Genomic DNA, 23,092 nt, shown 5'->3' with positions numbered 1-23,092 from the left:
CAGGGACAGGTTTTTGAGCAGTGACTGGAAAAGGGGCGTGTGTAAATGCACCTGTTTGTATTGCACAGGTACTCTAAAAAATCTACACAGAGCAATGAGCAACCTGAGAGTGCTCGTGTGACACAAAGCCCAGAGGACTAATGCTGACATGACTTAAGAGAGCTAACTTGGGTGCAATTTTAGAAAATAACGCTTTGTGTGACTAAACGTCAATTTGGGGGCATTTTACTCCTGGAATATTCCTTACAAGTTGCTGCTTAATTCAGTTTAATCTCATGGCGACTCCAAAACGACTTGGGCGACAGAAATTACAATTGCCAACCTCTTATTATGAAGGCTTTCTCGAGGTTAGGGCTTTGAAAGATACGGTAAGATTGCCTGCTGTACATCAGCTTTCTTCTAAACTATCAAGCTTTCTCATTGTCCTGGTTATACTGTTGTTAAGATGTGGCGCCTACGTATGAACAGACCCTTTGCATACCGAATTATTGAACAACTCAGTAGGTTTAATTACATTTGTATAGTGACTTGATTGAATTGTAGTGGTTAACTTTGAGTGGGCAGCTCAGGCTTTTACGTTATCTTTTTAAAACAATGAGTTGATGTAATTGACTTAGTAATCATGTAGTAATAATAATAATAGCAATAGTAATACAATTAATGATAATAATAATAACAATAATAATAATAATAATAATACACACACACACACACACACTGCATCATACACTGCATTTTATTTTACTTTTACCTATTTATTTTATTGTTATGAAAATCTACTGACATGTAGGCTATGTGTTCGGTTTATTGTAGGCCTGCTTTGGCAATATAAGTGAGCTTGTCATGCCAATAAAGCATTCTTGAATTGAATTGAATAATAATAATATTGTAGTTGTTGTTGATGATGTTGATGTTATTGTTGCCAGTTGCTTTTGAAATATGAATAATAATAAGTAGGCCTACAAGTGCAAGTGGATGTCTATTTCCCCAGAAAGGGTTTAAAATAAAGGAGATATAGTTCACAGACTCCCCCTTTTTGGATTTTGGTAATTTAAAATGAGACATTTTGGTCAGACCATGGTATATATGTTTACTGAGTGCCAAATCTTGATATCCTTCTTGTTTGTTGTTATATGAAATATGCTTGGAATGTCTGTGCGTCACTTAGTCACTTCCCAAGTGTTTCATGGCTATGTGTCATTGTTATAGTCAAACGGAATGAAAGCAAATATGAATCTATTCATGACATTACTTTAAGGATTTTACAATACGGGGTCTCCAGCATCCACCCAAAAACATTGGCAGTGATTGACAGTCAGCCTCTGAAGCTCAGCTTCAGTTTTCCCTCTGAAAAACATTGTAGATTTGGGATTGCCTTTTGTTTGAGGTTACCAAATGTGAAATGAGCAATAAGAATCTTTGTTGTTTCTGAATGTAATCATGAAATATGGTGACATGTCCACATATCCTTATCTTAAAGCTATGGATCCATGCTCAACTAGCCTAAGCTTCAAGATCAGCTGCAATGTCAAGGTGTTTGCAGCCATTCTAGGTTAATCATTAGCTTAAGCAGTGATGGAGAATTCAAGAACCTTTGCTTGATAGGCGAGAAGCCATAACATACAGTTTCCCGCAACTAGAGAATGCGGTGGTGGACTTTGGTTTCTGTGAGTGTCAGGTGTTGGCACAACACAGTGTAATAACAGGTTGGGTAGCCTGCTTGCATAAAGGACACTGCAGAGATTAGTGGCCCTTGTTCACTTTGGTTCTAAGCAAAGTTCAGTCCAAAATGTGTGTTCTGTGTATTCACCTATTCCGAAGAGATGAGACTTTCTCAAGTCCAGTGAGGTTGGAGATTTTATTAGCTCAGGTACTATTGTTTTGGGTGTGACCACACAGGTATCAACTGAGTCGATAGATTGTGTGTGGGAAAAAAGTTCAGTGGTCACTAAAGCTGAGTGCATCTTCAGAAATGTCAACATCAACTTAGGTGCCTAGATGTCCACTCATAGCCTAATTCAGAGGTGTTCAAAACCTTTTACGTGTGGCTAAATATTCCGAAACACTCTGTTGGCAGCACTGAATAGAAAATGGTGCTTAACCTAATGGAAGGATTGCTTTTGTCTCGGCCATCCTCCACATTCCTTAACCTGTTGAAGAGTACGGTGACAAATATGTGATTAGAACGTTTGCGAACCGACAGTTCCGCACTATAATGTGCCAATTACATTTTTGTAATTGGGTATTTTTCCCATAGACTCCATTATCCATCCATAAACACTGAAACTATAGTTTGCGTAGAATTCTAGAAGGAACCAGAAAAACAATTCACTCCTCAACAGGTTAAACCTGTTACACTACTCAGCTTCATGCATGGCCTGATCATGCATGTGGTTTTACGTCTGTCACTCTATTTTTAAAGATATAGATAGATAGATACTTTATTAATCCCCAAGAGGAAATTCAAATCAAAATCTATTTGAAATAGGTAATCAAATGCTAAATGCTCTCTCTCTCTCTCTCTCTCTCTCTCCCTCCCTCCCTCTCCCTCTCTCTCTCTCTCTCCCTCCCTCTCCCTCTCCCTCTCTCTCTCTCTCTCTCTCTCTCTCTCTCTCTCTCTCTCTCTCTCTCTCTCTCTCTCTCTCTCGCTCTCTCTCTCTCTCTCTCTGTGTCTGTGTGTGTGTGTGTGTGTGTGTGTGTGTGTGTGTGTGTAGGCATCACGACGACTGTGGACATGCCTCTGTGGGGATGCCCTATTTTTCTTCAACAGCAGTAAAGAGAACCAGGTGAGTCTCACAAGAGGGATGCTCATCCTCTAATGACAGCTCATTACCATCACAAGGCCTCGTCACAGTACTTTAGAGTTAATATGTATGTTTCTCCATCAGTATGTGGAGAAGCTGGAGGTCAGCACCTTTATCTCCATCTCGGACGACTCCATTCCAGACAAGAACCTGAACACCGCCGGGCTTGTCATCCACACCAAGAACGATGATATCAGACTGACGGTGGGTCTGAATCCTTTTGTTTTGTATTGACCTCCAGACATACTGTGTGTGTGTGTGTGTGTGTGTGTGTGTGTGTGTGTGTATGTGTGTGTGTGTGTGTGTGTGTGTGTGTGTGTGTGTGTGTGTGTGTGTGTCTGTGTCTGTGTGTGAACCCTTTATGCAAGACCAGCAGTTTATTGACCATCAGGCATGCTGGGACAAATCCAAATATCAAGGTCTCAAAAGTACAGTAATTTCCTGTGTATTAGCTGCATTGTGTATAGATTAGATTAGATTCAACTTTATTGTCATGTATAAACCGCAGAACAGTGTTTTATGCCAATTCAAACAAAACCATGTCTGAACTGCAGTGCCCAATTATAGTCCAATGATCCAGAATCAGAATCATAAATCATAGTCATAAAGACGAATAAATTTATAGGAATGTATAGCCTGCCCCCGTGAATTAACCTTATAGCTGAAGAAATTTGGCAAAATCAGTGTATAAACCTTGGTTAAGAGTCAATAAATTCTGGTATCTATCCACATGTGAGTGCAGAAAATGAAGTCTTGTGTGTGCTTTGTCCTCGTCTTCATTAGGCACCTAGTCTGGAGTCGCGGGAGTTGTGGAAAGGCTTCATCCTCACGGTGAAAGAGGTAAGGGCGCATTCCACAGCCTTCCACTGACTGACTGCTACTGAAACACAACAATAACTCAGTTCATTAACCACAAAATACCTATTGGATTTCAATTAGCAAAGAAACTGTTTCTTCGTGTTCCATCTGAAACCACATGATAATTATTAGCCTCTTGCTAGAGTTCTGTGGTCTTTCCTCCAGTCTATCATTACTTACTTTGCATAATTCTCATGACCTGTGCATTTCACAATTACATTCAGATATAATGCCAACTTTTCTGTACCCTCTTGGCATCATGCTCTTTGATCTGTTACATCTAATTATCAGGTTATTATCTCATTTCATGACGAGATTAACTACCATCACTGTTGTGTGTATGTCATACATAGACTAATAACACACTGCACTATAAGGTGTTATCAAAGCCGTAAACTTACACCATAAATTCCCGCAATACCCCCTCACAGCTCTCCGTGCCCAAGTCTCTGAACCTGCTACCAGGTCAGGTGCACATGATGAGGGAGGCGGTGGATAAGGAGATGGAGAGACGCGGGGTGCTCACGTCCTCCACGCCCCCCCCACCCATTCCCACAAAGTTTACAACTGAAGCCACGTCTCCTCTCTACCTCCCAGTGGTGTCGGAAATGCCAGCGTAAGTAGTGCTGTCGTGGAGTTGCACTGCGTGAGGCGTCCGTGCACATTTAAATGAATGTGTTTTTGTGTTAAGCATTGGCTAATTTGCTAATAAGCTAATATGCTGAAATGAGTGAGTGAGTTGTGTGTTTATGTGAAGGTGTTTGTGTTTATCTCCGTCAGCTGTTTTGAGACGGTGTCACGCACAGAGGCAGAGATTCTTCTGGAAAGGAACCCAGACAAAGGCAACCTGCTACTGAGGCCGGGCAGAGACGGAACCTCTTTTGCCGTCACCACACGCCAAGACCTCAATGGGTATAGCCTGCACACACACACACACACACACCATACAAACAGACACATATGCAGTCGCTCTTTCTCTCTCTCACATAGCACGCAACACTTAATGCATAGAAATAGCCTCAGATATATTGCAAACTCACTCCCATCAATACCTGCACAAGACCGGTAGTAAAGCTGTCATTCCCTGTAGAGGCCTGATGTGGGAAATACATATCTTCAGCCATTAGCTTCACTCTTGCCAATGTTTGACACCTTTCTTTCTGGTACATTGTGGAGGGACAAAATCCCTGCAGCAAACATGGTCATTGCTGACGTAGCATCAATATGACAGATCCACTGTCATGTCTCCTCATATGAGGGGAATAAAGATATGTTCTTAGATATCATCATGGCCCTGTTGTGACAGATTGCTTTTGTTCTCTTGCCTCCTCCAGGTCTGTGTTCAAGCACTATCGCGTCAGCAGGAAGTCGGACGGTGGATTTTACATCGATGTCGAGAAACCAGTGAGTAGTCCCATAGCCCTCCTGAGCTCTTTGGACTTGTGCTAGACACATACATTCCCCTGATGAGTTTCTGTGTTCATTGCCAAACCCTCTGCTTCCAGTGAACTCTACAAGGAAGTAGAACGCAGCTCAACTTCACATTCCCAAACCACTTGTGTTTGTGCTTTTGTTTGGTCCCTTGGTTCTCTAAAGTCCACACAGAATGAACAGTCTGGTTGCTGGTTTTTGATCTCATTTAACATAGTACATTTTACTAAATGATCCTGCTGGTCAGATTTGATGGCATTTTCTCTGGTCATGTTGTGTAACCAGAGAATAAACGGCCTGCTCTAATTCCTCATCTTTGAACAGTGTCCAGAGGTCATTGCCTAGGATACTGTGTAAACACCACTGCTGTGTTTTCTGCAGTAAATGTTTCTCCAGTGATTAGTTAGTGTCAGTTGGTTAAAGTGGGATTTGGCAGGTGGGGGAACCCTGAAATCCAGTGTGGGTGCAATGGGGGGGAAAATGAAACACCGTTGGACAACATATTGAGTATTGTGGTGTAGCAATACTTTTTATTGACAAGAATGATTCTTGGTCACTCCTGTCAGTCAGAATAGCCCCCATATTGATTTGTGTCAGGGGTGTAAATTAACACAAATTAACAGGGGTAAAAATTAACTCACCATTTATTTTAAAAATATTATCGCGCTATATCGTTGGTATGAAATAATAGATTTATTTATTCATTTATCTGAGGTACCACCACTTTAACCACTGGTTACTGTTACCCACAGCCAATTTATTCCCATTTTTGATCATTTGAAAGGAGTCACATGAAGATTATTTTGCTAATCTATTACTGACTCTCTTTACAGATTCACTGTGCGACATTGCATGATGTTGTCAGCTGTCTGGTGGTCAAGACAGCTGGAGCGTTGCAGCCCTTTATACTGGATGAGCCCTATGAGGAGAATATCAGTAAGTCATTCATGCTTGCATGCAGAAATACAAACACATCACATAAAACAGCTACTATAATTACCACAGTATTCTTCCTACACTTCCTCTGCAAAGTTCTGTTAGTCAAAGTTCCTCTTTTTAATAGAATAGAATAGAATTGAATTCTTAGAATAGAATAGAATTGAATTCTTAGAATACATAGAATTGAATCATTGCACAGAATACAACGAATTTGGATGGCAGTCCTCTTGGTGCTTATAGAGTAAAAAAAAAGAAGAAAAAAGACACCACAGGCCGTTGATGTGTAAACAAAAACAAATGTCCAGACTAGTCTATTTCAGAACAAATGTCCAAACTATTTTAGAACTTACAATGTATTGACTGTACAAACAAAGATCCTTGATTACTAGCTCCGCTTTAACCCCCTCTGGTACAAATACACAAAACCATCTTGAACATGTAGTGTAAGTTGTAGAACATCAGAGTGTAAGTTTTGTGTTGCTTTGTCTCTCAGCGTTTGTCCAGGCCAATCAAGAGAATGGAGAGAAGAGTATGCAATCGGTTTCTCCTCATCTTAAATCCCCCTCCATACCAGGTATGGGACACTTGGCTTCCCCGTGGTACACACTCGTCTTCTGGCACAAACTTCCACAGAATACGCACACACATAGACATTCTTCTCTCGCACAAATTCATGCTCTTTCACTTAAACTTCCTTTCTGTCGGTCACACGCGTGCACACACACCCACACAAACACACACACACACACACACAAACACACACACACACACACACACACAAAGAACACATCAGGCTTTTGTCTGCCTTATCAACAGGCGTGTTGCCTAGTAAAGCTTGTTTGTTGATTTATGTGTCTTTATTGCCTTTTCCCCGCAGAGCGTGAGCCAAGCCCAGAGGCAGACTTTGAGGAGAACTTGTACCTCAACCCAGGTGAGTGTCACAACATCCAAAACGCACTTCTACCATCACACTCATGAACAGTGAACTCATTAGTCATTAGTAAAGCCATCGGAAGGAATTTAAAAATGTATATTTTTAACCAAATGATGGTCAATTCATGGCGGACTTGGTCAAATCGTCTATTTATTACACATGCTCAGAATTCGATAAGCCAATATTTCTTCATTGGTCACTTGCGGGAAACACCTTTCTTTCTGGTACATTATGGAGGGACAAAGTCCCCGCAGCAGACATGTGCGTCTGCACTAGACCATGAGCCATGAGCTCACATGTATCTCTGCCCTTACCTCTGCCCCTCCTCAGCAGTGCAGTGGGTGCAGATCGATTTAGTCCCTGAGGTGAGGTGTTTGATGTCTGTTTGACGTTTTAGATGACGAGGTTGAGGAGAATGAGGAAGTTCCACTACCGAGAACGGAGATTCCACCACCTAAACCCCTGCCACGGCAAAAAGGTAAACAAAAAAAACACCTTGTTTGCTTGACCTCGCCTGGGCCATGTAAACAGATCCAGTTACACACAAAAACACACTGAGAGACTATCCATATTTGTGCTACGTGAAGCATTCTCTCAGAAGCCATTAGTGGCAGGGAATTCATCTTAGTCAGTCTGGTTTTAACACCTCATAAACAAATACCTCAAATGATAAAATTAGACCAAACATTTGCCTATACTTTGTTAATTTTTTTGTGCCGAATGTGTACAAAGCTTCCACAATAAATACTTGTTCTGTTCAGTCACTTGAACCTGTTCATTCTCTTCTGTTGATGTGGGGTTACCTAAGTGTGTCTTTGGCTTCTTTTAGTTAACCGTGGTCCGTTGATTCATCAACATACTCTGCCTGCTGATTTGAGAAGCATTTCAGGTGTGCACTCCCGCTACCTTACGATACGATACCTGCCTCTCCCAGTTAAATCCTATATGGGAAACTTATTTTGAATGTTGAGTTCTCATGCCAGTAACTATAATATATGTGCAACATGTTGTGTTCCTCTTGCAGGACCTGGGAGAACGGCTCTGAAACCCCCGAAACCGCTCCCTGCTCTACCTCGGGGAGTCCACCCCTCTTTCACCCCGGGAGTTGCAGGTGCAAACGCACAGATTAACAACCTGCAGAGCTTAGCACTCACCTCAGGTACATTAAATATCTCATTCTATGGGATTTTACTAATGAAATGTATGGGAGAGTGTGCAGATTTATTTGAGTGTATAATTGGATGCTATTTCAATATTTTGGTTTGGTGTTGGGCATCAATTTCACCATCTATTATATATATTATTCATTTTCATATTAATATATTCATATATTATCATTATCATATTAAGATTTGGCAGCACCCGAGTCTAACATCTAATAATAAAATAACATTTGAAGCATCTCTGATTTGTTGCCATCTGTTTCTGCAGAGCTTCAACGGAAACTGGAGCAGAGGCGTGCCAAAGAATCCTGACTCGCTGTGGTGGATAGTGGAGATTCTGGCTGAAGCGTCCTGGGACCCGACCGTGGCTCACCCATTCACAACCCCCCCAGCTCTCTCTCTCTTTGGAAGACCAGGGGTAGACACAGGATTGTGTTCCAGTTCCAGTGTTTGAAGTGAAAACCTAACAGCGGACAATCCAACCCATTACAGATTTAATTTGTTATGGACCTCACACTGTACGTAACACCACTGAGATCAGATGCCTTTGTGTCTGGTCGTCGCCATAAGTGCCTCTCTATTTGGAACTCAGCTGGCTGAGTCATCCCGCTCTCTGGTGCAGAAGATAAATGCCTCATCTATCTTCTCACACAACTAAGAAGTGAATCAAAGTCTGTAGATCAGCATGTACATGTCTCAATGACTAGTTTATGGTGTTATGTTATGGCTGCTGCTATTGATCACAACTCCATCTGGATTTATTATGGTCTTAGTATTTTCAACTCAGCACAACAGTGCCAACTGTCTAACCGGTGTGTATACTTTATATGGCTCAATGTGTGGCTAATTATATATTTCTACTGTCCTTCAGATGTGTATATTGTGAATCAGAGACTGTAGAAATAAAACATGTCACCTTAATGACTTTATTGAATTAACTAGTGTGGCAAGTATTGTGTAAAATTAAGACTGTACAACGTGATATTTGCGGCCCTTGGCAAGAGGACATTAGATTAAAATCCGCGGTTTGGGAAGCTCTGCAGCGGTCACACAATATTGGCAATCGTCATTGCATTACTGGAAATGTACAATTATGAAAATCACCTTTGCTGCCATTCTAGGTGTTAGAATGGCATTAGATTACACATCTGCAATGAACAAACAGGCATGAAAAAAATGTGAACACTTCCTTGAAGATCTGCTTGCAAATTACTTTGATCTTGAAGTAAACTTGAGCTTGAAGGCATACATAACACCTTCATGGGATCAACACAGTTCTGTCTAAAACTGAGAAGATGAAGAGTTACTCACACATTTCTTAGGTTTAGGTATAAAATGCACAACAATTACACAGATGCAGGATTTCCGACACTGTACTGCACGTCTCTTATTGTGTTTTTTGGGGAACTTTAGTTGAACGCTGTTAAAAAAAAAACAATAGGAAAAGTCAGCTGACACACCCAACAAATTCTATGACTTGACTGGGTACCATCTTCAGATTTTTTGGATTCTTTGAATGACAAATTCTGACAGTAACATCGTGATCTATCATGAGGAACTCGATGCAGGCTTAAGTGTTGCTGAACAGGTTCTTGTTTTCCATAAGAGAGGCTACAGGGGCAATACTACACTACAGCTGATATACACACAAGGCCCTTAACTGAACTACAGGCAAAATGCCTGCTTACTGGCCCCAGCAGTGGCGCGACTGGCTGGGGCACCTGCACCGTACGCCGGCGACCCGGGTACGATTCCCACCCCGTGGTCCTTTCCGGATCCCACGCTGACACTCTCTCCCACTCACTTCCTGTCAATCTCCACTATCCTATCTAATTAAAGGCATAAAAAAGCCCAAAAAATATACTTAAAAAAAAAAATGCCTGCTTACTGCCCTGCTCCGACTCATCTGCTTTGCATTTGTGTTGGCAATATTGAAATAAATACATTCAGTTTTAAGGTTGAACGCTACTCAAATAAATACAAGCAGACAGCTGTGCTCCCTGGTATGATATCTATGACAGTAAAACAGTTCTGGAGTGTAGTGTAAAGCAGCTGGTACAGTTATAGGCTTATGATTCGTAACATTCAGCGTGTATTATATATATATATACTACGAGAAGGTTCAGACAGTGCGACACAACAAAGTTACATTAACATGCTTTGCAGTTGCATTTAAAAGTAGTGCAAATTCCAATTAAATGTTAACATAACTTCAGTTGATCAACACAGTTGTAAAATTGAAAATGAGTTATTTGGCCTTACACACAAACTCACACAACCACACACACACACACACACACAGACTTTTGTTACATACATTTGCACACACATGAACATACATACATCTGAATACAATTTTCTTTGAAACCCCAACAGCGCCTATCTTTGTAGCATATGATTACGTATGAGCAGGCCTCAATGCCCATTCTATTGAGCTGAAAGGCACAGAGGATCATTGCGCTGGATGAAACGAGACTACCACTGCACTACTCTCACTACCCTACGCCCCATCCACTACCCCTCTAAAACCCCAGCCACAGGTGGAGCAGGTGAAGGTGTTGAAGATGGAGTGACTGGAGTCTCCTCGCCTGCTGCTGTTGCTGCTGCTGCTGAATGGTACATGTGCTGGGAAGAGTTTGTGCTCCTGGACCGGTGCCTGCCCGGTGCTGAGGATCTGGACCGGGACACGGTTACGGGTTCTGCGGTGCAGTGCGGCGCGGGGGAGGCTTCTTTGGGGTCTAGGTGAGGCTAGCGTTGGAGCTGCTGGTGCCACTGTTCCTCTTCTGGCCACTCTGTACGATGCTGGGAACCTGCAGCCCTGTGTGCACGGTGAAAGTGCCATTCCACACCTACAGGGGGCGATAGAGCAAGTGGGAGATGAGGGTCAGGAGAACAACTTCTGTCTTATCTTTTACATCATTACATTACATTACATTTGACTGACGCATCTTTAACCAAAGTGACTAACAACATGGTAAACAGTTTAAGTTTTAAAGGAACGCTCTCAACAATAACAACATCAAAACAAACACATCTGCTCAGGTTGATTTTCACCACAATACAAGCACAAATACGAAGAAGGTACTCATGACAATTACCCTCCCAGGAGTGTCTATGATGAACGATTCATTCTAACAAATCACTAGCTCTAGACTGTTTGCCACTGGTGCAGGAGGTGTACATGTGTAAATCTCACCATAAAAGCAGGAATGACAGGCTGCTGGAACTTAGTTCTAAAGGTGTGGATGAGAAGCTTGCTTCTGGCGTTGTAAAAGGACAATGTTCCTGGAAGATGAAGGCATATTGTTATGCAACTACTGTACATCTTGAGTAAACTGTCCACGTTGACTTTTAAGTCAATAAAAGAAAATTTAAAAGTTCAATATTCTCTGGACTTTGCACATTTCTATAGACCTCTGAAGTTCGCCCACAAAAAAGAACCAAAGCTGCCATCTTTGCCCATGTAAGGAGATCCGGTTGTTAATTTTACAGTGTAGTCAGTGTAGTTTGTATCAGATATAACTGGGAACTATCGTTCTTTCGAGTTCTGTTGAACAGTGTAGTCGCTGTATCAGACATATTTGGGAACCACTGTCCTTTGAAAGTGAAGTGATTGATAATGACTGACTGACTATTATTGTTACATGCTCCAAATGTAAAGCACTTTGAGCTGCATTCTGTGTATGAAAGGTGCGATACAAATAAAGCTTATTATTATTATTATTATTATTATTATTATTATTTGAAGTTCTCCGGAATCAGAGCAGTATTAGCGCTTTGGGCTCACCCTCCTCGTAGTTGCAGTAGACGCCGACGCGGTCAGGGATGGGGCAGTCGAGCGCGCGCGCCTTGTTGTTGTGCTTGGCCGTCAGGCTCTGCTGCAGCCAGTTGTTGAGGTGGATGCACCAGGAGGCGTTGCTCTTGCCCAGCTGGTCGAAGCGGCCCAGGGACCGCAGGGCCACGCCGGCCGCGAACGCCTTGCTCTCCTTGTCAAAGCTCACCTCCCAGTACTGCTGTCCCGCGTCAATCATGCTGTCACCTGAGCACCGGACACATACGGACACAGCATTCACACAAAACCATGTCAAGTCAAGTCAAGTCAGATTTATTTTTTAAAGCGCATTTAACATGCACAGAGTGCAATCCAAAGTGCTCCACAAACAAGACACATAACAACAAGACAAAAGATGCCGGATGGAGCAGCGTAGTCGCCAGCGTACCCATGACATCAAGACATGACAAATACATTTAAAAAAATAACAAATACAAAAAATGCCGGACAGAGCGGCGTAGTTGCCAGCGTACCCGTGACACCAAGACATACAAGACAGACAACAAAACAAAATATAGCTGCAAGCAGCAATGAGTGGGCCAAGCAGATAGGCCGGAGTAACCATGGCAACGAAATGCTGTTAGCTCAATGCTGCAATCAGACGTATGGCCATAAGCTGTCAAAGCAAGTTTCACGTCTAGCATGTCAAAAGTTACAAGGCAAAATGCATTTTTGCTAATTGCAGTGACCCTAGAGGTCAAAGGTCACAAAATGTCTTCGGCATTCACCTGATGGGGTCATGAGTCCATGTACCAAGTTTGGTTTTGATACATGCAACGATTGCTGAGATATGAGCTCACTTCCTGTTTGGCGGCTTCGCCACAAATTTCGATTGGATGTGACGGGCGAACGCTTCTATCAATTGTTACAGAAATAAATGAAGTGACAAGGCATGGTCTGAAGATGGTCTATGCCAATTTTGGTGAAGATCAGATGAAATTTGTGACCTGTGCGAAATTGTTGGTGTTTTTGATCAAATCAAATATGGCGGCCGAATAAATTATATTGATGTGACAAGTTGCCCTCAGTTGACCTAAGGACCTTTCACAGTATTACCAGACACCACTAGTACAATTTAATTCTAAGCACAGCAGCAGCTACAGGCCAAAAGGCATGTTTGAGAATTACAGCGCCCCCTAGAGGTCAAAGGTCACCACATTTCTTGAGGGTCCTCCTGATGGGGTCATGAGTCAATGTACCAAGTTTGGTTTTGATACATGCAAGGGTTGCTGAGATATGAGATCACTTCCTGTTTGGCGGCTTCGCCGCAAATTTTGATTGGCTTTTACGGGCGAACGGTAATACTTCCGAAGACAAAAAGTGATAACTTTTGTGAGGCTTGGTCTGAAGATGATCTGTGTCAAATTTGGTGGGAATCAGAGAAAGTATGTGACCCCTGATACATTTTAAGTGTTTTTGATGAAATCCAAAATGGCGGAAAATCCATCATGGCGGAAAATGACGTCATAGGGTGTGTTGAACTCGGCTTGGTCCAAAGATTCCAACAATACCTGACTTTTGAAAATCGGACCAACAGGTCAAAAGTTATGTGCATGAACGCACGTCCAACTTTGGCCTGTTGGTGGCGCTAGAGGGTTTGAGTTGCCGACATGAAACTTGGTGACATGAATCATGGGACCGTCCCCAATCAGTGTGCCAAATTTCCCAACGGTTCTATGGGCTGCCATAGACTCCCATTGCATATAATAATAATAGGAAAACGTAGAAACACAATGAGGTCCTCGCAGCTTCGCTGCTTGGCCCCCAATAAACAAATAAAAAAAGAAAATATATTTAAAAAGGGGAAAAGTGATGTTAATGTTAGTGATGTGTGACTTCTATCGTTAGTGTGCAGCCAACCTGTCCGAATAAATGTATCTAACTGTGTGTGACCTCATGTCTCTGGCAGTTGTGCACTGAGAATCAAGCTGTAGAGATTGTAGGTTTATAATATAACTAACATTTCTACTGTACATCCAAAAAGACAGCAAGAGAGCCATGGATAATTTGGAGGTCAACATTCATAAGTGTGTGTATGTGTGTATGTGTGTGTGCGTGTGTGTGTGCGTGCGTGCGTGTGTCTGAGAGAGAGAGTGTGAGAGAAAGCGCACAAGAGAGAGAGAGAGAGAGAGATCAAGTGAGTGAGTTCTCCTGTCCTCCTTACCAAGCACTGTGTACGACTCCGCAGTGAAGCGGTCTCTGCCCACTCGAGCAGAAGGGGCTCTCTTTGGAGACATCATAGCAGATCTGCAGGGGGAGACGAGGAGAGGGCAAACTGAGAGGGACATACTGAGATCTCTCTTTCTTGGTGGTCAACTGACTGGCCCACTGCACTGTAGCACAACCAGGGATGGATTACTTCACGGGCCTACCCAGGGGCCCAAGAGGTCAGGTGGCCCTGAAGCCCAAGCCTTTGCATGGAATCACTGCCTCAATTTCAACAAATCAGGATGTAGGCTATGAATCTGATTGAATTTAGTATTGGTCATCCCCAAAATGCACCAGAATACAGGAAATCACATCAAACAAATAAAAAAAATTCTGGGGGAGGACTCCCAAACCCCCCCTCCCACATATGCGACAATTAGTGGGGGGCCCTTAATACATCTGGGCCCAGGGGCCCGAAAGTTCATAATCAGTCCATGAGCACAATGTACAAAAAAAAAAAAAAAGCGCTGGTCTGATTCTCAGTGATCACGCAGATGAAAATGTACATCAGGGGCCGTATTCACAAAGCCTTTTATCTTACCACTAGGAGTACTCCTAAATCGCACTAAAAGATTTTAGCTAGGAGTTTTCTCTTAAAAGTTATTCACAAAACCTTTCAGACCTACTCTTAGTAAGGAAAAATGACAACTCCTAAACTAAGAGTGAGTCTTCGTTGCTATGGATGACGTCATTACTCATGCACGAGCTTGACTGAAGTGACCACCTTGATTGGCTGATGATTGTAACACGGGAATGATTCCAAACACCTCCCTTACGATGATGAGTGACAGATGACAGGTCTGAGAATGCGTGCGCTACACAAGTAGTGCGAAGGACGGAAGATGATGAATAACTGAATAAAAAGGCCTAGCCTAAATGAATAAAGAGTAAGGGAAAACAAATAGCCTAGCCTAATGAAACCTAGGCCTACGGATTGATGCAGTATCTTTGCAACATTATTAAATAAATCTGTCACCATAGGCTATGCCTACGTTTGCAAAGAGGAAACCATTTTAATTTGATTCACAATGAAACGTTATATTTAATTTACATGTTAACAATGAGTAGTTTTGGTTGTTGTTGGTGGCGTTATTGCATCCCTTTTATGAATGCAAAATTGTTCCCTCGCGATTGGAAGCTCTTGTTGCCGCATAGGCGACACATTTCAAAACATCGCAACGTGAAATGCCACAAAAAGCTGTTTGTGAATAGGTCTTAGTGAGTTAGGAGTCCTCTCGACTTCTTTTAAGCTGTCCCAGACTTAGGTGCTACTTTTAGGTCTAAAATGCTTTGTGAATTACTTTTAGTGAAAAAAAAAATAGGAGTCCTAAAGTTAGGAGTGACACGCCCATTATTTATAGGAGTTGCTCCTAAATTCCCACTTAGGAGCTACTTTTAGCCTTAAAATTCTTTGTGAATACGGCCCCTGTGCCATAAGTGGCTCTGGATAAAAGTGACTGCTAAATGAAAATGAATGTATAAGGAAATGTCCACACCTACAGGGGGCAATAGAGCGAGTGGACGACGAGGGTCAGGAGAACAACTTCTGTCTTATCTTTTACATCAAAACAAACACATCTGCTGAGGTTAATCTTCACCACAATATGTATCTAATGTATACAAATAGGAAGAAGGTACTCATTGATGTTCAATTAAATGAATGTGAATGTACAACGAAATGTCCACTCAGACAGAGTGGGCACAGATGGAGCAGAGAGTGGGACCTGGCGGGGGAATGCATGGGCGAGTTGGTTCGGTTCTTGTCCTTGCGCATTTCCTGGATCTTCCCTCCACTGCTGTCCCACTCCACACTGAGGTCCTCCACCCGCAGGTTCTGGTGGCAAGAGCCTGCGTCCAGTTTAAACGTGAAGGCTGTGGACGACACGCAAACACGAGGTAAGCAACAGGACATGGTGAGTGTGACAGGACATGGTGAGTGTGACAGGACATGGCTGCATGGTTTTTAACCAAGCACTGGTCTGAAGCTGTCAATGTTGAAAGACAGAAGAAATATGAGAAATGTGATATATTTCCATTAATCAAACGTTTAAAAACACTCTTGCACAAAGTACCTAATGGTACAACGCACATAAGGCTCGTGAAATGAAAAGTAGTTTGTTGGTGCGCATATCCAAGGCAGGTGCTGAACAAAAAGTGCTAGGCTATCAAAAGGAAAAAAGAGTGGATTGTCCGCACACTTGCTCCCATCAGGAATTTTTATTGACTTTTTAGTGACACACGGGTGAAAGTCAAAAAAAATTCCTGATGGGAGCAAGTGTGCGGACAATCCACCTTTTTTTCCTTTTGACAACGCACATAAGACACAGATAAACCTGATAACAAACACTCTTTTATACAACTAGTTTCATACATTTGTTTAAGTAAAGAGCTTACACGATTGCAAGATCAATATTTTATTTCTAAATAAAGGATCTATGGACATCTCTGATATGTTTACACTCCACACTGATTAAACCTCATTTCCATGACTGCTTTCACTGGTAATCAGTTAGAGATCAAATAGTCTCTCCTAAGTTCCATTACTAGTCTTCTCGCCCATACACCAAAGTCCAACTCTACGGTCCACCTACTATAATATCAGTCAAAGAGAAAGAATGCGAAAAGCAGGTACGTGCGACATGACTCAAGTTGCTTTCAACCTGATAAGTGACAAGATAAGTTCCACAGCGAGTGCGTCTCAGTTGAAGTTTCGTCTGTTGGTGACGTCTGCACTGTCCTAGCCACTCACCGTGTGTTTCCAGCGTGACCGGTTCAGAGAACTCTCCAGCCACCGCCTTGTTACACGCCTTCACGCGAAAGTTCATGTAGCGGGTATCAAAGCGAAGCCCTGAAGACAGACAACATTGATGATTTAAACACCTTGGTGTTCTTTATATTAAAATATAATTGGATGCATGGATGTAAGTTGTATGTGCAATTCTTTTTTGATAAACAACAATAGGACAATCTCAAATATGCAAAAACTGTGGTAAGACTTTAAGCTGCAGTGAGTCATATTTATATGGAATCACAAAAATAGACACTCTAGGAAAACAAGCATCTGTGACTCAAAGTTATGTGGTATTAACCAATAAGAAAACTGCCGATTCCAGAAATGTAAATGTTAACAACCCTCGCAGCAGCTTTAAAATACACACACAGAATCACTTTTTTAGAAATGACTAGGCCTAGCCTAGTCATTTCTAAAAGCTAAAGGCCTAAAAGCTAAAGGCCTAGCTTTGCCTGGTTGGACGTTCAAGAGCACTTGACCCAATGCTACGGCCTAATATGCTACGATTGGACTGTTCAAGAATACTAGGTTCCCACTCTAAGTCAGATGTAAAATGATATGACTTTTCCCTGAACAAAAAAAAAATGAAATTTCCATGACTTACTATATAATAAATAGTACAATATACCGACCAATGATTTCAGAGCAAGAATCTTTTACTTTGTTAGAGCGGGAGATGAATAAATGGGCATTGAATAAACAAAGTTGGGCTACTCAAGCAAGCAGTAAAGCTAATAACCAGATATACACCAATTCCGCATGGAAATATATATTTGTATTACAGTAATGTATTTTGGCAAGTACATTTTAAACTGCTACAACAAAATTCCCTGATATTCCATGACGTTACTCCAAAAATGATAAAAATCCCTGACTTTCCATGTCTGGAATAGACTTTCCAAATTTCCATGATATTCCAGAAATTCCATGACCCGTGGGAACCCTGAGAATACCATGTTGCTGTTAAAGCTGTTGCCAGGAGAGTCACCAATGGCCATGACTTATCTTTTTAGGTTTTGTGAATTGTTTGTGAATTGTCTGTATTTTTTATTTTAATTTAAGACAACCTTAAGTGTCTTGAAAGGCGCTTTATAAATAAAATTATTGTTATTATTATTATTATTATTATTATTATTATTATTAAGATTTCCATTGCTTGTGGAGATATTTAAAACAGCCACCACCCTTCAGCTTCAGATAGCTGATTCAGCTGGTAGGGTCTTCACCTGTGAGAGTGTGCTCAGTCTCACGGATGCCCTCTACCACCATCCAGGGGTAGTCCTCTCGGGCACGTGGCGGTCCCTCGTGGTTGGTGCGCCGGTGCTCCAGGATGTAGTGGTCGATTTTGGAGTCGGGCTCTGGTAAGACCCACATTACCGCCACGGTGTTGTCACACACCTGGCACTCAGAGGCCAAGATCTCTGGAGTTGGAGGCACTAAAAGGGAGACGAAGAGTTTATTGTAGCTGCTGTATCCTAAAGATGAACAGTAAGAAGCCTGAGGGAACCCAGAGTTGAGTTGAGGTGGACACTGTCAGCTCACCTGGGAGAAATTTGATTGCCTGCAGCATCTCCCTCTCTTGGGTAAAATCAACCATCATGTGGTTCATGTTATCATTGACTTTAGCCTTCAGTGACAAACGAAAGGCAGGTGCCATTGTCACACTGCAAACACACACACACACACACACACACACACACACACACACACACACACACACGCACACACACAAATTAAAACTAGCATGAATCTGCTACACAATAAGAAAAACAATTAAGGAAAAATAATCATTGCAAAAATCATCACTAAATATCTATCCATTATCTCTACAAAGGTCCACAATTGGGCCTTTTTAAGTTACATGCAGCACAACTACAATCAGAAAAAGACTGAGAGACTGTGACTGTATGTACAAAACAAAACAAAAACACAAAGAGGATGAAGAGGAGAGTGAGACTCTATGAAAGAGGATGACGATGACAAAGATGACACCACAGGTGAATGAAAGTTTGAGCGTCTAAGAGGATTTGGTTGCTTTGGCTAAGATTGAGAATGGGATTGGATGGTTCTAGATTATACTCTGTAAATGGACAGCAGTTACTGTACCTATCCTTAATGTCTTTGGCCGCCTGGAAGCACGCACAGTGGGAGAAGAGAAGGAGGAAGAGAGGAAGAAAGAGGGAAAAGAGATCAGAAGCAAGAGGAGTTTGAGTTTGCATCATGACCAAAGGATGAAATCCCACAGTGCAAAGACCCAAAAGTGTGAAAGTTCTGCTTCATTTAAACAGACAAAAACATACACAGCACAAATACAAACACACAGGGAACTTACAGTACAGTGGAAAGATTATTTTTTTTATCAATGAAGAATTAGCTTTGCTCGTCACAAACACTACAGAAGCTGGTTTATAGACACAATGATGACTTCAGTGAGCAGAAGCATTTATCTATGCTTACATGATCAACCAGCTTCCTGTTTAGCAAAACTACTTCCTCCTTGACACAGCAAGTATGCTAATGTAAAGGGCATTGTTGTGTTTAACATTATTATGCTGTCAGGATTAACAGCTGCCTATTGGGTACCTGTGTGAAGCCATCTGTCTCCGAGGAGCATACTGTCTGATTGGCTAGCTCCAGCAGTTCCTCTGAGCTCTCCAGAGCTTTAGTGCAGGCACTCAACTGATTCTGTCAGAGAATCCCCCCCACCCGAAACAACGCTGAATTAAGCCACGCGTCCATAGAATACTAACATCCACGATGACAACAATCAAGAAACACTCCCTCAGTCTCTGTAGAAAAATGGTTATTAAGACATAACAATAAAGATGACAGTAAAGGCCTGACGCGGATCATCCACACAAAACCGTCTTAATCACATTTTAATGAAGCTCATATGTGTTTTCTTTAACGGCACACTGGCGATCTCACTGTTGGGCAGCTGCTTTGAGTTTCACATACAGTACAGTATGGTAGCTCTGATGAAGACATGTTTTGTCACAACGCGTAAACCCACCTAAATTAAAGGCTTTAAAAAGCAGCGGTGTGGCTTTGGAATTTTTTGGCTAGACGTAGCCTACACTCCTTGAAGAAGCTTTACAAGTCAAACAACTCTTTTAACACATATGGTAGCGTTGGTACACATATGGTAGCGTTGGTACACATATGGTATGGTAGTGCTAGCCAGACACTGCACTGGGGTGGCCGAGGGAGCCTGGCACGCAGAGACTGGGCGCCATGATGAGGGGAGATTAGTATAACTTGGTCTGAGTAATCCCCAAAGGGATGATGATTAGCTCTGGTCTGATCATAGCACCTTCTCACCTACATGTGAGTGCCTGGCCAACCTCCACATACTGTACTCAACAGGCTTAGCCTGAGAGAGAGCGTTCACATCGTACGGCCTCTGGACACACTTGCACACACATGGAAAAACATGGATTTTAAAAAAGGCGTGCACGTAGACATCTACCTGCGTTCGGAAAATCCACTCATTCACTAGACTGCATTGTGCCCTGTGTATAGTGAGTAGTCACTATACTGTACTGCACCATGTTGTGAATGAGTGGTCCTGAACACAAGCACACACACTCACATAATCCCACTACTGTAGTACACAAATATGCAAACACTGATATTTCCTACAGTACACACAGACACACACACACACAGAGACCCCCCCCCCCCCCCCCACACACACACATACACACACACACATAATCCCACTAGTACACAAACATGCAAACACTGACATTTAAAGATAAACAAAAAAGCACACAATCCTGCAGTACAGACACGCAGACAGACACACACACAGACACACACACACACACACATACACAGACACACACACACACAGACATACCTGTAGTTCATATGTGCGGCTGGCTCGCTCCTGTTTGATGCGGGTAACCATCCCATCCTTCAGCTCATCAAGCACTGACTGTAGGGAGCTAAACTCCGACTCTAGGTCCTCCTGCACGCGTGTGGAGTTGGCCTGCAGTCGCCACGACAACAGCACAGGGGTGAGAGAATACCCCAGTAACACTCAGCGGCACCCCTTTTCATGTCTGGCCCTCAGCTTGATTTTATTGTAACATCATCAGTTATTTCACTGCAGCTGGCCCTCCCGAAAAGTGCACCACATAAGCAAGCAAGCTTCAGTTCTGCCTATGACCTTCTGTTACAGACGGCTAAGAATGGGGCACTATTAGAATTGAGTGGGTGCAATCAGAACGAAAGGCAAACGCGTTATGAAATTCATTAGACTTGGTCAATATGCTATGGATTACCAATACAACAGCTGGCTATGAAGAGAATCTGCCCTGATCTGACCCGCCTTGTTGAGCAATCACTGTGATAACTACGAGAGAGAGAAAGTTCAAAATGATAGTCTCTCATTCATTTAATTAATGAAGGTAGTTGTTCAACAATGCTTTTAGGGGAGGTACAGTTGGTCTGTGTTGGGGTCCATTCTATTCCATAGTCAGTTGTCATATGGGGTGGGAAATTAAGCTTATGGTGAATCTGTAAGTACCTCTAAATTCTGCAGGCTTTGCTTGAGACAGCAGATGAAGTTCTGGATCTCATCATTCTTCAGAGCTAAAGTGGTGATGATCTTCCGCAGAGACTCCTGTTGAGATGATGGGCAAGTTTAGAGGGACCCGTCCAACTCACCACTCATCTGAAGTCATCTAACAGAATAATCTGACCTCATATGATAAGCAGAGGACTGTATGTAGGCCTACATTTCAAGAAATTCTACCAGGAAATGAATGAGTGTCATACAGTCTTCAGAAAGATTTCAGAATGATCATCAAAGACTCAAAGAGTCAGAGACATTTAAGAAAATAATAAAACAGGAGGAAAAATAAAGGTAGTAAAAGAGAGACCTGGACATCATTCAGGACAAAAAAATGGTAAGGAATTCTGCATCATAAATATGTGAAGAAAGTCTAGGCCTACTTCAGAGGTTAAATGTAGCATAGGTGCACGGTATGATTTCATGCAGAAAGATCAAGCATATAATCAAGCAACTGACATTACACCAAATAGCTAAGCAAGAACTGAACATTTATGAGATTATTCAGCATTATAAATTACTTTACTTGGCTACTGATTGCCATCTCAGATCTGAGGTGCGCTATGTATGAATAACTCCCTGGCTTGACCGCTCATCGGGGCTGGCATTATGTCACAAAAGCTTTCAAAAATGCTTGCCCAAAGATTGAATGCGCATTCTTAATTTAATGATGCGACTACAGTAAAACCTGTTCCTGGCTGTGAAAAGCCAGCTAATGGAGCAGCCGATCGATAAACAAATGAGCACCCGACTAAACATGAACAGTTACATTCTCAGCCCCCCAACGTCCGCTCCACGCCCGTCTAATCGGTTCAGGGAGGAAAGTGAACGTAATGCTCCTTGAGACAGGAGGCTTTACGCCATTGCCTCAGCGATTCACAGATGTGCAAGTCAGTCGTCCCAAAATCATTCACAAAACGTGCCTTGATTAGCTCACATCTGGCCCAAACTATCTGTATACTCCGAGGCCTCGGCAAAGAATGAATCACAGCACAAATTTAGAAACTGAATCGATGTTTTGTCCATGTCCTGTCACGGCCAGGCGCGGCCACCAGCAACAACCACAACCCAAACCGCGCCGGTCTTGCAACACTAGTGGCGCGAATGCTATACATTTCGGAGGACCTAATTCACATATCTTGCTTCTCGAAAGACTCGTAATTTCACTGCATTACGCAAGAGGGAAATATAACGACAACTGAATGGCAAACTAGTATAGAATAACTAATAAAGTATTCGCTCGCATCGTCTTCGCATTTCGCTGTCTTTGTAATCAAAGAAACGGAAATGGACTCAATAATGTCTTCCAATCCCATTTTACCTTGTGCTCTCCCATGCTGGACGCTTAAGGTGCCAATGGCAGCGTTAAAATAGTCCAAAGGGAGTTCTTTTCTACTCTTCAGCGACGAATATACACCCAACCTTTCACTGTTCTGGTACTGATGCTGCCCGGGTGCAGTGCATCCTCATCCGACGTCCAGGGCCATGGCTGGAAGTGCGCAAGTGCGAAGATGGGACTGCTGGGTAACGTAGTTGTTTGATGGTTGTAAAAG

General features: G+C 42.4%; 2 protein-coding genes across 2 annotated transcripts; one reads left to right on the top strand and one right to left on the bottom strand.

Moving 5' to 3' along the window:
* The first annotated feature begins 113 nt into the window (after positions 1-113).
* stap2b (signal transducing adaptor family member 2b) lies at positions 114-9,063 on the top strand. Its single transcript, XM_042056808.1, has 14 exons — positions 114-368; positions 2,715-2,786; positions 2,889-3,008; positions 3,588-3,644; positions 4,094-4,278; positions 4,443-4,574; positions 4,997-5,066; positions 5,927-6,029; positions 6,526-6,606; positions 6,910-6,963; positions 7,364-7,444; positions 7,796-7,855; positions 7,991-8,125; positions 8,398-9,063. The coding sequence occupies exons 1-14, from the start codon at positions 276-278 to the stop codon at positions 8,439-8,441; spliced, it is 1,287 nt and encodes a 428-aa protein (XP_041912742.1). The 5' UTR covers positions 114-275; the 3' UTR covers positions 8,442-9,063.
* Positions 9,064-9,913: 850 nt separating this feature from the next.
* fsd1 (fibronectin type III and SPRY domain containing 1) lies at positions 9,914-23,083 on the bottom strand. Its single transcript, XM_042056803.1, has 13 exons — positions 22,861-23,083; positions 21,495-21,590; positions 20,823-20,954; positions 19,544-19,645; positions 19,067-19,089; positions 18,503-18,624; positions 18,187-18,396; positions 16,919-17,017; positions 15,894-16,041; positions 14,126-14,208; positions 11,917-12,168; positions 11,326-11,414; positions 9,914-10,978 (listed from the first exon to the last, which is right to left on the bottom strand). Exons 1-13 carry the CDS (start codon positions 22,873-22,875, stop codon positions 10,868-10,870), a joined length of 1,482 nt encoding a protein of 493 aa, XP_041912737.1. The 5' UTR covers positions 22,876-23,083; the 3' UTR covers positions 9,914-10,867.
* Positions 23,084-23,092: the final 9 nt, after the last annotated feature.

Source organism: Alosa sapidissima, chromosome 12 (genome assembly GCF_018492685.1).
Source record: "Alosa sapidissima isolate fAloSap1 chromosome 12, fAloSap1.pri, whole genome shotgun sequence".
In the NCBI taxonomy this organism is placed as follows: Eukaryota; Metazoa; Chordata; class Actinopteri; order Clupeiformes; family Clupeidae; genus Alosa; species Alosa sapidissima.
Note: the sequence above shows the minus strand (reverse complement) of the source record. Positions and strands in the feature narration are given on the sequence as shown.

What these genes read in the sequence shown, in the direction of transcription:
- stap2b (XM_042056808.1), top strand. Translation starts at nt 276, where the DNA reads ATGGCGACTCCAAAACGACTTGGGCGACAGAAATTACAATTGCCAACC. An exon ending in GTGGTGTCGGAAATGCCAGC is followed by an intron (nt 4,279 to 4,442) that starts GTAAGTAGTGCT and finishes TATCTCCGTCAG; the next exon opens with CTGTTTTGAGACGGTGTCAC. An exon ending in GAACTTGTACCTCAACCCAG is followed by an intron (nt 6,964 to 7,363) that starts GTGAGTGTCACA and finishes TTGACGTTTTAG; the next exon opens with ATGACGAGGTTGAGGAGAAT.
- fsd1 (XM_042056803.1), bottom strand. An exon ending in GCCGCACATATGAACTACAG is followed by an intron (nt 19,646 to 20,822) that starts GTATGTCTGTGT and finishes ATTCTCTGACAG; the next exon opens with AATCAGTTGAGTGCCTGCAC. An exon ending in GGTCACGCTGGAAACACACG is followed by an intron (nt 16,042 to 16,918) that starts GTGAGTGGCTAG and finishes TGTCGTCCACAG; the next exon opens with CCTTCACGTTTAAACTGGAC.